Source organism: Aegilops tauschii, chromosome 6 (assembly GCF_002575655.3).
Source record: "Aegilops tauschii subsp. strangulata cultivar AL8/78 chromosome 6, Aet v6.0, whole genome shotgun sequence".
NCBI lineage: Eukaryota > Viridiplantae > Streptophyta > Magnoliopsida > Poales > Poaceae > Aegilops > Aegilops tauschii.
This window is the reverse complement of record NC_053040.3, coordinates 486,375,689-486,389,335: the sequence shown is the minus strand read 5'-3', so window position 1 is coordinate 486,389,335 and position 13,647 is coordinate 486,375,689. Positions and strand designations below refer to the sequence as shown.

General features: G+C 44.5%; 3 protein-coding genes across 5 annotated transcripts; 1 reads left to right on the top strand and 2 right to left on the bottom strand.

The window, feature by feature from the left end:
* Positions 1–224: 224 nt before the first annotated feature.
* LOC109757239 (AT-hook motif nuclear-localized protein 20) lies at positions 225–1,761 on the bottom strand. Its single transcript, XM_020316070.3, has 2 exons — positions 1,617–1,761; positions 225–1,416 (listed from the first exon to the last, which is right to left on the bottom strand). The coding sequence occupies exon 2, from the start codon at positions 1,409–1,411 to the stop codon at positions 539–541; it is 873 nt and encodes a 290-aa protein (XP_020171659.1). The 5' UTR covers positions 1,412–1,416; positions 1,617–1,761; the 3' UTR covers positions 225–538.
* Positions 1,762–5,371: 3,610 nt separating this feature from the next.
* On the bottom strand, positions 5,372–9,510 carry LOC109757237 (bet1-like SNARE 1-1). Of its 2 annotated transcripts, none has more exons than XM_020316067.4 (6): positions 9,290–9,510; positions 9,121–9,171; positions 6,820–6,964; positions 5,982–6,038; positions 5,833–5,892; positions 5,372–5,761 (listed from the first exon to the last, which is right to left on the bottom strand). In XM_020316067.4, the coding sequence occupies exons 2-6, from the start codon at positions 9,132–9,134 to the stop codon at positions 5,672–5,674; spliced, it is 366 nt and encodes a 121-aa protein (XP_020171656.1). In that variant the 5' UTR covers positions 9,135–9,171; positions 9,290–9,510; the 3' UTR covers positions 5,372–5,671. The 2 variants fall into 2 exon arrangements, with proteins under 2 accessions (XP_020171656.1, XP_020171657.1); XM_020316068.4 differs by having other exon boundaries at positions 9,267–9,388.
* A 16-nt stretch (positions 9,511–9,526) lies between these two features.
* On the top strand, positions 9,527–12,664 carry LOC109757236 (deoxyhypusine hydroxylase-B). Of its 2 annotated transcripts, none has more exons than XM_020316066.4 (7): positions 9,527–9,839; positions 10,862–10,995; positions 11,083–11,309; positions 11,396–11,534; positions 11,797–11,923; positions 12,010–12,128; positions 12,228–12,640. In XM_020316066.4, exons 1-7 carry the CDS (start codon positions 9,695–9,697, stop codon positions 12,267–12,269), a joined length of 933 nt encoding a protein of 310 aa, XP_020171655.1. In that variant the 5' UTR covers positions 9,527–9,694; the 3' UTR covers positions 12,270–12,640. The 2 variants fall into 2 exon arrangements, with proteins under 2 accessions (XP_020171655.1, XP_020171654.1); XM_020316065.4 differs by having other exon boundaries at positions 9,576–9,839; positions 11,062–11,309; positions 12,228–12,664.
* The last annotated feature ends 983 nt before the right edge of the window (positions 12,665–13,647 follow it).

Here is a 13,647-nt window from a genome sequence, read left to right as displayed (position 1 = left end):
CTACACTAAAAGTGTTGTGCTATATGCTGGTTAATTACTATCATGCATGTATGAATGCGTGTGTTCCTTCGGAATAACTTGGCAACAATCACATGCTAGGGAGTAGGGACTAGAACAAGTAGCAGTAAACAAATCCAAACAAGAGAACAAACAAAAGTTTGCTCTGAATTTTGAAGTTCATCACCTCTAACCATTTAGAGAAATTAAGCATATATATCGATGGACGGATCACGGATGGATGAGGAACCAAACATTAACTCCATGAATTAACCAAACATTGCATGAATTGACCAGAGCTAGCTATATCTCTAGCTCAGTTGATTCAGTAGTAGACAACAATAAACACACCAGCAAATTAGAAAATTATTTGACCATAACAACATAAGAAACTAAGTAGCAGTACGAATTCGCTCTAATTAATCACCACTAGATAGCTTGGATCGTCATATGTACTAACCTAGCTAATGGCGCCAAGTGACTCCAATGGAACAGTAACCATGCAGCATGCACCACGCGCCATTTCGCCATTGCCGCGCCATCAGTAGGGAGCGCGGGAGTGCGGCGCCCATGGGAACCCGTCGCCGCCGCCGCCGAGATGCCCGTTGTTTGGTGGCATGTTGAACATCGGCATCGCCGCCGACGGGTCGGGCATCCCGTGCCCGTGCCCGTGCCCGTGGATGCCGCCGGCCATGAGCGGGTCGTGCGCCATCGGCGGGCCCGAGCCCTCGTCCTCGTCCTCCAGCGGCAGGCGCTCGTAGGTGGCGTTGGCGAACGTGGACGCGATCACCATGACGGGGCCCGCGGCGACGAGAGAGCCCACCACGCTGCCGCCCACCACCTGCCCCTGCCCGCCGGCCAGGTACACGGTGAGCCCCGTGGACCCCGGCGGCGCGGGCCCCGGCAGGAAGGTCCCGGTGAGCGAGAGGATCTCGAAGCGGCCGTGGAGGGCCACCACGGCGCCGCCAGGGGCCGACGGCTGGCGCAGCGCCACGTTGGCCACGGTCCCGGCGCCGCTGAGCACGCACACGCCGCGCTGGCGGCGGCGAGAGAACTGCGCGATGGCGTCGCACACGTCGGCCCCGCCGGCCACCTCCATCACGTGGCTGCGCAGCGCGTTGGGGCTGTCGCGCGTCACGAAGATGGGCGGCTTCGGCTTGTTCTTGGACCCCGGCGGCCGGCCCCGGGGCCGCCGGTTCGGGGCCGGCACCACCGCGCCCAGATCGCGCGGCTCGCCGCCACCGACAGCCTCCTTGTTCTCGTCCGCGTGCTCGCCGCCACCGGACGTCGGGCTGGTCTCAGGGTCCTTGACGACGAGGGCGAGCGACTCGACCTTGGGGCCCGACGAGCCGGACGGCTGCTCCGGCGCCACGCCCGGCAGCCCCAAATGGCCATCCCACCACCGGTTCGCCATGAAGTCTTCGGTCACCACATGCAAGCACAAACACACAGATCATGTAAGCTTCCTTCCACAGAACACATGACAAAAACAACAAGATGAATTTGTCTATCCTCTTCTCAATAAGAAAAGGGCAGAAAAGAAGAAGAGATTTTTGTAAGGATACAAATATTTGAGGAGATCTAATGCACAAGCATGAGCACATATTCAATTTGCATACCTTGATGATGAATCTAGGAGACCAAGTTGCACCTGTGATCTAGCTAGCTAGAGAGAGATAATGGGCTAGCTAGAGAAGCATTGGGGAGCTGTGGCTTTCTCTGAAGTGTGTAGAGGAGAGGAGGCATGCAAGTGGGTATAAGAAAGGAGGAGGAGAAAGAGGGTTGATGGAGGCTGGGGAGAGACTTTGGGTGCCACTATAAACTAATCAACAATAATTAATTAAGCAGGGAGCCTTTTATCCAAGGTGCACCCTTCCAAACTTACCCACACCACCCCCCATGCATGCTCCTCCTAAGGGGTTTTTCGGATTTTGCTTTGATCTGGCTGGCCATTGGTCCCCTATTGCCCATGTGAATTCAAATCGCGAGCTATATTCAAATGCCCGGTACACGTTAAAATTTTACTCTGGAGTAGGGCTTTTTTTATTCATATAAGCGAACCGGTCCCTATTCGCTTCTTTACTCCACATAAACTTTTCTATATCGCACACTTGGACTGGTCCCCTACTGAGGTGGCGCTGCGCCGTTCGGTAGACGTGCAAAATAATCCCTAAAGTTTCTCCCTCCTTTATTCGTGGCTGAGAGAACTGGGCATGTCCGCTAATTGTTAATATGTGTAAGTTGTGACGAGTAAGAATCTAACAGGTCGATCCGCAACAACTAGCGCTCTCATGTGAAATGACCAATTTACCGTCGTCTCCAACAAATTTTAATCGGGCATGACATTTTCGGCTTCCTACCACCATACAACTTTAACTTGTAGGTTTGCTTTGTCCTGAAATGGGATGGTACATGATAAGGGTGGGGTGGGCATAGTGTTTTTTTTGTTAGTATTGTGGATGGTAATTAGGACTGTGCTAGATGGAAATATGTGTCTAGTTGGGTATTAGGGTTTTTGTGTGCGTTGGGGTGGCTGGTGGGGGTGCATGTACGGTGCATGTCCTTTTCACAAAGCTCCCGACATCCCAACTAAACAAAACCAGCCTCACTTTTAGCCAAACTGATTTAATTGATATATTTCTTCCCTGGGTCATATTAAGTGATATATTTCTTCACATGAATTGATTAAATTGCCAATTGTCGTTTGCAGTGTTAAGATGAAACCGCATGATCTTCAACCTAAATTTTGTTTCCGAAGAAAATAAATTTGACCTCTGAAAAAGTTCCAGTGCATTGCACATTTGTTCCGATAATCCAGTGACAAGTTGCTTCTAATATGTTAATTAACTAGGTGCAAGTCTTAGGTTATAGTTTGGATTTTATAGCGGGATATCTGTGTGCACTTTGCCAATCGTGGACATATTTATTTAGGCGTCAGTTTATTGACTTCTCGTGTCGTTAAGAGAAGCTTCACATAGTAGATTAGTTGCAATTGTTGATACCCTTTCTTGTCGTTGTCAACTAATGACAAGAATATCATTATGCATTAATGTATGAACCACAAAAAGGAATCATTCTACAATAATGCGTACAAGTTTTTCTCCGTATGATGTTTCCAGTTAGTTGGAGACAAAGTAATCAATCAATCAGATGACATGTTCATGAAGAACATCTTCAACTAGTACTTGGAACTCTTAATTAAACATGTTCCACATATATGCATAGAGCAGTCAAGGACTTCAACTACTGGTCACTTATTCCAACATGAGTTTAGTATATCTGTATATACATGGTTGCTCCAATGGCAACAGAAAATGCCATGGAATTTATTGCCAAATATGTTGTTGAGGCCTAGAGCTAATTAAGTGCATATTCAAAGTTTCAGTACTCAGGTAGGCAAGATATACAATGTGTACTTCAGGCTGGCGGAGTAATGGGATTTTTGAAGCTACCTACAGGTAGGCATGCTTTAACTAATCATGGCAACGTATAAAAAACCGTGTATGCTTTTTATGTTAGATCTCTCTGTATGCAAACAAACAGATGATGATGTCCTGTGATGCTGAAATATATACATGCTTTAACTAATCGGTGAACTTCATGACAGAAGATTCCCGTTAATCATAACATATTTCATGAAATTAATCATTGTGATCTTGGTTAGATAAGATGTACCCGGTGTAAACAACATGCTCTAGGAATTCTCAAAGCAAGCCTAAGTCATTCCAGCAATACTTTCACAGCATAAGCAAATCTTTATGTTTCATCTAATTAAAAAAATATTACCGTCATCCCAAAATACTTGTCTTAGATTTGTTTAGATACGAATGTAACGTGTCTAGATACATTTGTATCTAGACAAATCTAAGACAAGTAATTTGAGATGGAGGGAGTAGAAAACTTGTTCAATAGATAGATATACTTGTTGCGGAAATTGACAATAACATCGCTACTCCATGGAAATCAAATTTGATTAATTACACGGCCTAGCATGTCCAACCAACCTGCAGTTGATTTGGGGAGAAGAAAATCATAGAGATGCACGCCTAACTCATGTGGTCCATGCATGAGATGCATCAAATACACTATATATATACAAGATATGCAAAGTACAGTAAAGATCCTGCCATGCTCATATGCCTCCACTCCACTCCAATCTGAAAAGGAAAACGACAGGGCAAAAGCCAAATGCAAGCAGTTAATTAAGTAAGCCAACCCCTAATCCTTTTTTTTCTTTCTGTAAAGCACTGCTCACTAATCAATCAGAATGGTGGCACATCCCCCAGGGATGGATAACCTAAGCTTTGTCAAACTTTGATGGGGTGGTGTGCATGACATATCTAACACATCCCAAACAAACAAATGCAAATCAGGCACTAATTAGCTGCATCCACAGGCAGTGCAGTACTAGTAGTAGATTAAGGGTTGTTCACATGCATGTATCTGGTGCTGCTGGCGAAGAAATAGTAGTACTAAAGGTCATGTATCAGGGACAAGCTGCTACATGTGATTAAGATTGGTTGTTGCAATTATCTATGCTAATGACAGGTGTCCAGTGCTTGTTCCCACACGATTAGGGCATCTCCCCCTCAATAATTGCGCCTAACGACAATTGCTTCAGTTGTTAATTGTGTGATTAAACCACCCGCTGACCCCAAGTCTTGACCTAAAAACTATGCTTACACAATGCAGCAGCTGCATTATTGTTTCAGTATTGGGTTTGTGCCTTCAGCCGCGGGCAGGACGCGTGTCGTCCTCGCAGCTACCCATATAAGCTTCAAGTAAACTTCCGTCCTTTCTTTAAAAAAAAACACACATCAGTAAACCCCAGTGTAGTTCTAACCAAAACTCCAGAAAAAACACTGAGGCCTTCTTATGGTTATGATAGAAATATCATAGAAATAGGAAGCTTGTAAGAAATGAAATGACAAGCATCTCAAATCCTATGAATAGGAATAGAAAAAAATTTGGTTCACCGGATAGGATTTTTTTTCCCATTGAATCTGGGCTAATGTTTATTTTCCTTTCAAATGTGGAGGATAGAAACCAATCCAAGATATGGATAGGAATCCATTCATATAAACCAAAGGGCTCTAAAAGAGAAATGTCTATAGAAAGCCCGTGACATTCCTTCAAACCAGTTCATAGGATAGGAAAATCATAGGAAAAGGAAAGTCATAGAAAATGAGATTGACATGTATCTCAGTTCCTACAGGAAAACATGTCACTTGGTTCATATGATAGGAATTTTTCATTAGGTCTGAGCTAACTTTTTTTTTCCTTTGAAATGTGAAGGATAGGAAACAATCCTACATAGGAGTAGGAAATCCTACAAAATTCCTACAAACCAAAGGAGGCCTGAACTGGAGACACCTTGTAGTAGCAAGCATTCCAAGTATACTAGTTATCATACATGTAGCATGACAGTGCAAACAGGCAAATAGTTGACTCCATATTCTGTAATTAATTACACATCACCAGAGCAAAAAAAGAAGAAGGAAAGGGTTGTAATCCACACACGGTGCACATTAGCGACACTCTGATCGACATACTTTTGACAGATTAAGTACATATGACATGTAGATCGACCGGCGCAACCATTTTCAGCATATTCTTGGGCACCCCCAGTCCACAGGTAGCCTGAGGTAGGACAGGGTCCAACCCAAGGATCCCTCTACCTGGTCAGGTAGTACACTAGCATGAAGAGCGCGACGAATGACGCCACGAGTGTCCCCATCCTCCTGCTCGACTTGGTCTCAAACACCTGTGTTCATGAAGACATGAATCAGTTTCAGGAGAATACAAGGAGAAGATGCACAGGGAGTTGCCGCTTACTGTCTTGAATTTGTCCACTGTTCCAGAGAGAAACCCCCTTGATGAATCCATGTCATTCCCCTGAACGAGGCACGCGATGGTAAGATAGCAGCACTAGTAGATTCAGATCTTTGAAGGAGGAAAAGGTTAACAGAGTAGATACAACATACCATTCTGTCCAGCATTCGGTTATGAGCCTCCACCTCTTCATTTATATCACCTGATATCTACAGAATGGCACACAGCTTCAGTAATCTTCAAGCTGGAACATTTCAGCAGAAGCGACTGCTACTCATTTCATTTGTCATTTGAGAACTGAACCTTCAACAACTCTACTACTTAAAGCTGGCCATGCCTAACTGCTCACAGCGAGTTTCGCAAGCAAAATTCAGAAGAGGCGCCAACAGTTAGACGAGAATCATCGCATGTTCTGGGTCCAAATGTTCCTCACACTTTTTACTTTGCAGGCTACTCCCAGTAGCTCATCGAACAACAAAAGATTCCGTCAACAGCTCATTTATATTAACTAGGTTACAAAGCGTAGAGCCAAATGTATCCCCACACTCAAAAGGAGTTGATCCAATGCGTATTATATGAGGAGGCTGGTCAAATTGCATCAGTTCAACCAAATAGTATATTACAATTCACAAGATCCGTTAACTTAAGATTCCTTCTCATCTAGCAACTTAAAGGGGGAAATGCCGAAAATCTATGCTTAATTCCTCACTGGCTATTCAAACTAAATGGTCCAGGAACACACATGGTTACCATGGATACCAGTATAGATTAGTACTATCTATAAAGTTGCAATTCCTAAAGTTGTTCGTCTCTTAGTTCTGCGAGGAAAGGATGTTCCTTTTTAGAAAGCGTACAACTACATATATCTTCTTACAATCTTAGCTAAGCGATACAGTTAGAAGATAAACAAGCACAATCAATATGTGAATACACTAACTCTTTAAAACGAAGATAGAGCATTCAGATATTTAATCATTATGTGGCACTCACCCTCTTGAGAATGCTGACTCGATCTTGCAATCCATCCATAGCTCGCTCATTCTCATGTTCATCTATCTCATGTGAAGAATAAGCTGATGCTCGGATTCCACCTTCTTCAATGCCATCAAAGAGAGCAGTTCTGGTGCTTCGGTAGCTATCAAAAGTGCAGAGTACAGTTGTATAAGAATTCATACAAAGTTTGACAAGAGCATAGAAAAACATAATGTCCAGAAGAACACATAAATGCATATGCAAACTAAATTACTTGCCATATGAAAAGGACTAGTGTTTATATTTTTTGTAAATTTACAAGTCAATAAATTCTGAACACATCATTTCCTAAAACAAATGTATTGAGGGGGAGAGTATTTGATCAGATAAAGAAAGTTGGCATAACTGTATGTTACTTAAATCAATCCGCTGCCCTGTGAGGACAGAACACCCATCACCAACCAAGCTTCTTTTGATGATGGTCAGGTCCACAAATATGTATTAACACAATGTTCCCTCGCTCCTATTTATAAGGATATCTACTCATAAAGCTGTCGCAGGGTATAGATGTTACAGTACAACTCACACCCGGCGACAGAGTGCAAGACATGAGATGTGCTATGAACACTTGGAATTGAAAGAAGTTGTTTGTGTTAGCAGATTTCTTGTTAGGGCATTTGCTATATAAGTATATATAGCGCCACAACAGGTAGGCTGCTGTGTTTACTTGACGCCGCAATGTTTAGCACCAAGTTCAGTCTTTGCAGCTAAACAGAATATCTGCCCACCCTAATTTCTCTCCCATCATTCCTATGTTTCATTCAGTATTTTGCTCCTTCATTCCATTCAAGATTCAGGGCACATTAAGACCCATGTTGGATCAACATTGGGATGCCTCTAACCCATGTAGAAAAAATAAAATCAGAGTAACGGATTCATGCTATCAGACATTCAGACTGAGAGTCTATAATGCCTTTTGCTTTCCTTATATAGCATTTGAATATCCTTTTTAATAAGAGTGGCTAACAGCATGTTATCTTCATGCCCTATCATAACAGTTTGTAATAAGTATGAAATGCAAGAATACACAATAATGGAATTCATTCTGCTATAGCATATAATGCTACAACAGCAGCTCCGGAGAGTCCAGGTTCTTAGTTCATTGATCTGATGGGAAGGTAAGATCAATGCCATGTCAGTATGTCACAACTAGAGTGGACAAATAAACAGTGAGATGATGGCAATGCCAGGAGTGGGGCATTATAGTAAATCTGGTGGGACTGAATAATAGGAACTGCCTGTGCAAGATTGAATAATACTGTCACGGAAAAGGGATTTGAATGAGAGTCTACCATTCCTTGTATTCGTTTCCTACAACGAGATAGCATTTGAATTTCCTTCTTTTTTAAGAATAGTGGCTAACAGGATGTTATATTCATAACAGTCTGTAATAAGAATGAAATGCAGGAATACACAATGCATTTCCACAGATATTTCATTTTGCAATAGCCTATAATGTTAGAACAGTAGCTGCCAAGAGTCCAGGTTCTTAGTTCACTGATCTGACGGGGGTGTAAGACCAATGCCATGTCAGTACGTCACCATGCCTGCTAAGTCTAAATGCATCTCCCTTCAATTAGAGTAGACAAATAAACAGCGATATGTTGGCAATGCCAGGAGTGGGGCATTCATTGCAAATTTGGCGGAACTGTCCTCCTGTGCAAGATCCAACCATCCTCTCACAAGAAATGGTTTAACAGCATCCAAAGGAAGCCTCACTTGCAGGACTACTTTCAGCATGTCAATCTCCAAGTTCAAAGAGACATGAACCTAAGCCGGCCAGCAAAAGCACATAGATCTCTGTTCCGATTATTCAACATAAGCTGTCGGCTGCCGACACCTCATAGGGTCAAGCAAATGCAGGCATAACTAGAATACCAAGGTACTAACTAGTCAGCCGGCAAGAGCATCGCCATGACCCCATCAGGTTCGGCAGGGCACGCCGCCGTCCAGCAACCTAACCAATCCACTGGATTTCGAAACCGTCAGACCATGACACAAGGACCAACAACAAAGACGACCTGAGCAACAAACAGACCACCTCGATCCTCTAGACTCACAAACGGACAGCACGCATCACCCTACCAACTCCACGGACCGCACGGCAATTCTATGCACCACGGCATCCCATTGGGCGCGCATGAGGCGAGACCCGCCCCCAGGAAGAACAAATCTCGCCCGCCCTCGTGAACCCTAACCCTCCCTACCCAAAATTCGAAAGGGCGCAATGGAATGACCAAGCGGTGCGCCGGAGCTTACCCCCTCGCGTTCATGGCGCCCGACGTCGCGGCTCGGCTCCCTCCACGGCTCCTGCAGAAAAAACCCAGCACCGCCAGCGATCAGAGACCGAGCAATCGCGCCGTGGCGCCAGAAACAAGGGGACAATCCGGGAAAAAAAAACACACGGAGGTGGGTGGATTCGGGCTACCCGCGGATCTCCGGCGGCTCTGCCTCTCAATTTCGAGCGGGATCGGCGGCTGGCTTCGGCGTCGGGGGAGGAGGAGGTGGGGGAATGGCACGGGGGAGAGGAGGAAGAGGGAGGCGGTATAGTGGTAGCTCGTAACTGCCACGCGGGCCCGGGCGAGGCGGGGCCCGCTGGCAGCGACGGCGGGCTGCTCGGCGTAGGTGGCGGCCTCTGGATGGGGGCGGTGACGTGTCCCGCCCCGATCGGACGGCCAGGATCGCGCGGGGCTGCGTAGAGCTAACGCGCACATTCTTCTTCTTTCTTTCCAGTTCCTCTTCTCTTACCGCCGCCGCCGCCACCGCCGGGGAGTGAGCAGCAGCGTGAGCGCCGAGCTGCCGTACGACTGCGCGGAGGGGTCGCCGGCCGGAGATGGCGTTCGAGTCGTCGGCGGAGACGGAGCGGTTCCTGTGCGAGCGGCTGCTGGACGCGGCGCAGCCCATCGCGGAGCGCTTCCGCGCGCTCTTCTCCCTCCGCAACCTCCGCGGCGACGGCCCCCGCCGCGCCCTCCTCCAAGGTGCCGTCCCCGTCCATCATGGTAGCTTTAATTTGATGCCGCGGGTAGTGCAGTTTTCTTAGGTTCAGCTGCAGGGGAGCACAAGCTTTACTACAGTAGCTTCGATGCTTAGTTTCAGCAACCAGCTGCAGGACCTGATTGAGCGCAGATCGCAGCGATACTTGTGCGCTTCACTGGTTTTCCTGCTAGTAGTACTGATAACTTGAAAGCTTGCTCAGCATGGTTGCCTTGTTCTTTGCCCAATTGAATGACCTCAACTGTTTGGTTGGTAGCTAGCTCCATATTGAGTTTTAATCTGTGTTGGCAGCTATAGTGAAATTTGATCTGTTAATAGCTTCTTCGCCCCTGACTGAGCATGGATCTCAAGAGCCTGTATTAGTTGAATCTTTGCTGATAATGCAGGTTGAGCTTGGATTGTTGTCTTCCATGAAATCTGATGCTTCATTTGTCTAGTTGGGTGGTTTTGGCGCCTTTCATCCATTTAGTTTAGCTTGAGGTCTATGCAGTTAGTTTATGAAAGTCCTCTCACACTGTTAAATGGTGCTGGTTTCGGTTGGCCCTGCTCAGTAGGCCTGGAATCGGGTGTGGTTCTGTGTGTTTATTATCTGCTTGTGCCGGTGATTCGTGTGGATGGATATCTCTAAGAAACCTGGAATGCTAGCACCTTGTATGAACTAGTGATCCTAGGATCGTTACCTGTCCCCTTGTCTGTGTATGTTTCTCTATCTCCAGATTATTCATCTGTCGACATGTATACATGATGAATTGCTCAAAGTTCTGGTGTCGAACACTTTTTTTTTCTGGGCTTCTCTAGAGATGATATTCCATTAGGATTTTCTTGTTCACTTTGCTTAGTTTTGAAATTATATGGTGTTTTACTTCAGATCTGCTCTTAGTACCAGATCTTACTGATGAAGCTCCTACCTCTAAAATTCTACTGGTTTTTGTTTAATCTATTACTGAAAATTATGTGCCCGGAAGAAATGATTTAAAAAATCTGATGCATTTTCTTGAATGCTCAGCTGCAAGGGATCCCTCTAACTTGCTTGCCCATGAGGCTGCATTTGCGCTTGGACAAATGCAGGACGCTGAGGCTATCCCTGCATTAGAGGGAGTTCTCAAGGATCTTTCCCTGCATCCAATTGTCCGCCACGAGGTAGTTTACCATCACAGAAGCTAATGTTATCTACTCTTTCTAGTACTTTAATATCCATTCGAGAAGCGCAATATGTTTATTGATCAGGCTGCTGAAGCCCTTGGAGCTATTGGCTTGGAAAAGAGCATTTCCCTGTTGAAAGAGAGTTTAGCAGCTGATCCTGCCGTGGAGGTGCAAGAAACATGCGAGTTGGCTCTTAGACGGATAGAAGGGCAGAAGAATGCCAGTGGTGCTGAAAGCACAACAATTTCGCCTTATCTATCAGTTGATCCAGCACTGCCTGCCAAGCAGGGACTTTCGGTAGAGCAACTAAGGTATGCCTTTGAAGACAAGTCTATATGTGTTCGTTGTCTCTAGTATGCATCATCTTGATATTACTAGCATGGTGGATACTTTCCAGGGAGCTTCTCCTCAACGAGCAAGAAAAGATGTATGAACGTTATGCAGCTCTTTTCGCGCTTAGGAATGACGGTGGAGACTATGCTGTTTCTGCTGTTATTGAGGCTCTTGGTGTGAAAAGTGCTCTTCTGCGCCACGAGGTTTGCTTGAAGTTTAGCCAATTTTGTTTACTGTTTTACCACAAGCATAAATTATGAAAGATGGTATCTTCATTTAAATTAATAAAGCCAATTGGCATGCTAAAGAAAAACCAAAAATATTTGGCCTGCATCTTCTTGCATTTCTGATAACTAGGATTACTAATAAGTTATTCTCTGTAACATAACCATTTTATGTTATTCTTGCTGTTTTAGTGCCTACTGTTTTCTGCAGCATAATATGTTTTCTTCTACTATTCTGCAGGTCGCTTATGTATTAGGTCAGCTGCAAAATAAGGCTGCTTCAGATGCACTTTCTGGTGTGCTGAAGAACGTCAATGAGCACCCGATGGTCAGGCATGAAGCTGCTGAGGCCCTTGGTTCAATTGCAGGTAACTGACACCACATGACTTTGCCAGACCTCTGGTACTTCTCCAGTCGATCCACATATGTATTCTGCTGATGTTGTTGCTGTTAGATCAAGAAAGCATTGCGCTTCTGGAGGAATTTTCCAAGGACCCCGAACCCATCGTCTCCCAAAGCTGTGAAGTGGCCCTCAGCATGCTCGAGTACGAGAGATCAGGGAAGTCGTTCGAGGTAACACACACCTGGCCCAGATCATCAACACGAATAACTATTTATGCACACCGGTCACTTTTTTGCGTAAATGTTAACATGTGTACCTTCTTTATGCAGTTTCTGTTCCTCCAGACGCCTCAAGTGCAGCAGGAGTCCTGAGCCCAGCTTCGCATACATACTTTGATGGACCTGTCAGAGTCGACGGTTCGGTGTGGTAGTGGACATGATGTCTGAATGAAGTGTCGTCGCCCTTTTCCTGTTCTTTTTTGGGTGTTCTTGCTTGACACCGGGATAGCAAAAACGGCGAAAGATACCACTGCGAAATTGCTCTCTGATGACAATATCATGTACGCGTGCCCCGTGAAAACAGAAACTGATACTTAGACGAAGTTGCTTGCCTGTGGATTGTGCATATCTTCTGTCGTGGTGTGAAACACTGGGTTTGTATGCATAGCTTCAACTATCACACTGTCACAGAAGATGATGGAGATATAGATATGACAAGAGAAGCAGGAACTATCGACACCAAATCAAGTATACCTCTTCCGTTTTTATTTACTCTGTATATTAGCTTTACCCTAAGTCAAACTTTACAAACTGTAGGGTTCATGCTTTGGGAGTAATCCACATCTCTTCTGGTTTTGCCACCGTGCCTTAATCGTTTTGGCACGTGCTAGTCGGTCTCGGTCCGACCAACCGATCGATCAAAGCAAGAGAGACCAACAAAGGCGCCCTCTGCAGGGTCGTTTCTGTGTCTGGCTTATTGCGATACAAACACCCGCCTCGCCTCAAGGAGGGTCTATTGTTAGTTCGTTTAATTATTTCCCCGTTCTTTACTTTTGTTTCTATTTTGAAATATTGTAAATATATATTTCAAAAAACTACATTACATAAATTTTCTGAGCACACTTTTTTTTATGAGATGTAAAAATTTGTTCGCGCAATTGTTCGTACCATTCAAAAAATGTTCGCATCATTTATAAATGTCCACATGTTTAAACACATGTTCATGAAAATGTAAGAAATGTTCGCATAATTTGTAAACACTGTTCGTACCAAGAAAAAATGTTTATAACACTAAAACAATGTTCACACATTTAAAATATGTTCATGAAATTTTAAAAAATATTCATTAAATATAAAATTGTTGGCACAAATTTTTGAATTTTTTATAACATGTCTAAAATGCTTGTGCCATTTAAAAAAATGCTCATAATCCCTTAGGAAATTGTTCGCTCATTTGTAAAAAAATGTTCGAGTTTCTGGAAAAAAGTTCAACTTGTGTTTAAAAATGTTCACTCTGTATTAGGAAAAAAATCAATGTGCATTTGGCAAAAAATGTTCAACATGTCCTCCTATAAACATTCATCGTGTGTTTAAAAAAATATGTTCAACGTGTATTAAAAAAGGTCAACATGTATATGAAAATGATTTTTGTACATTTCCAGCCGCCCATGTCTTACTATATGTTTATCCGGAGTTGCATCAGCAACCTTGGCCAACTCTCGAAACGAAAACCGAATTCTGCTGCAAGTGC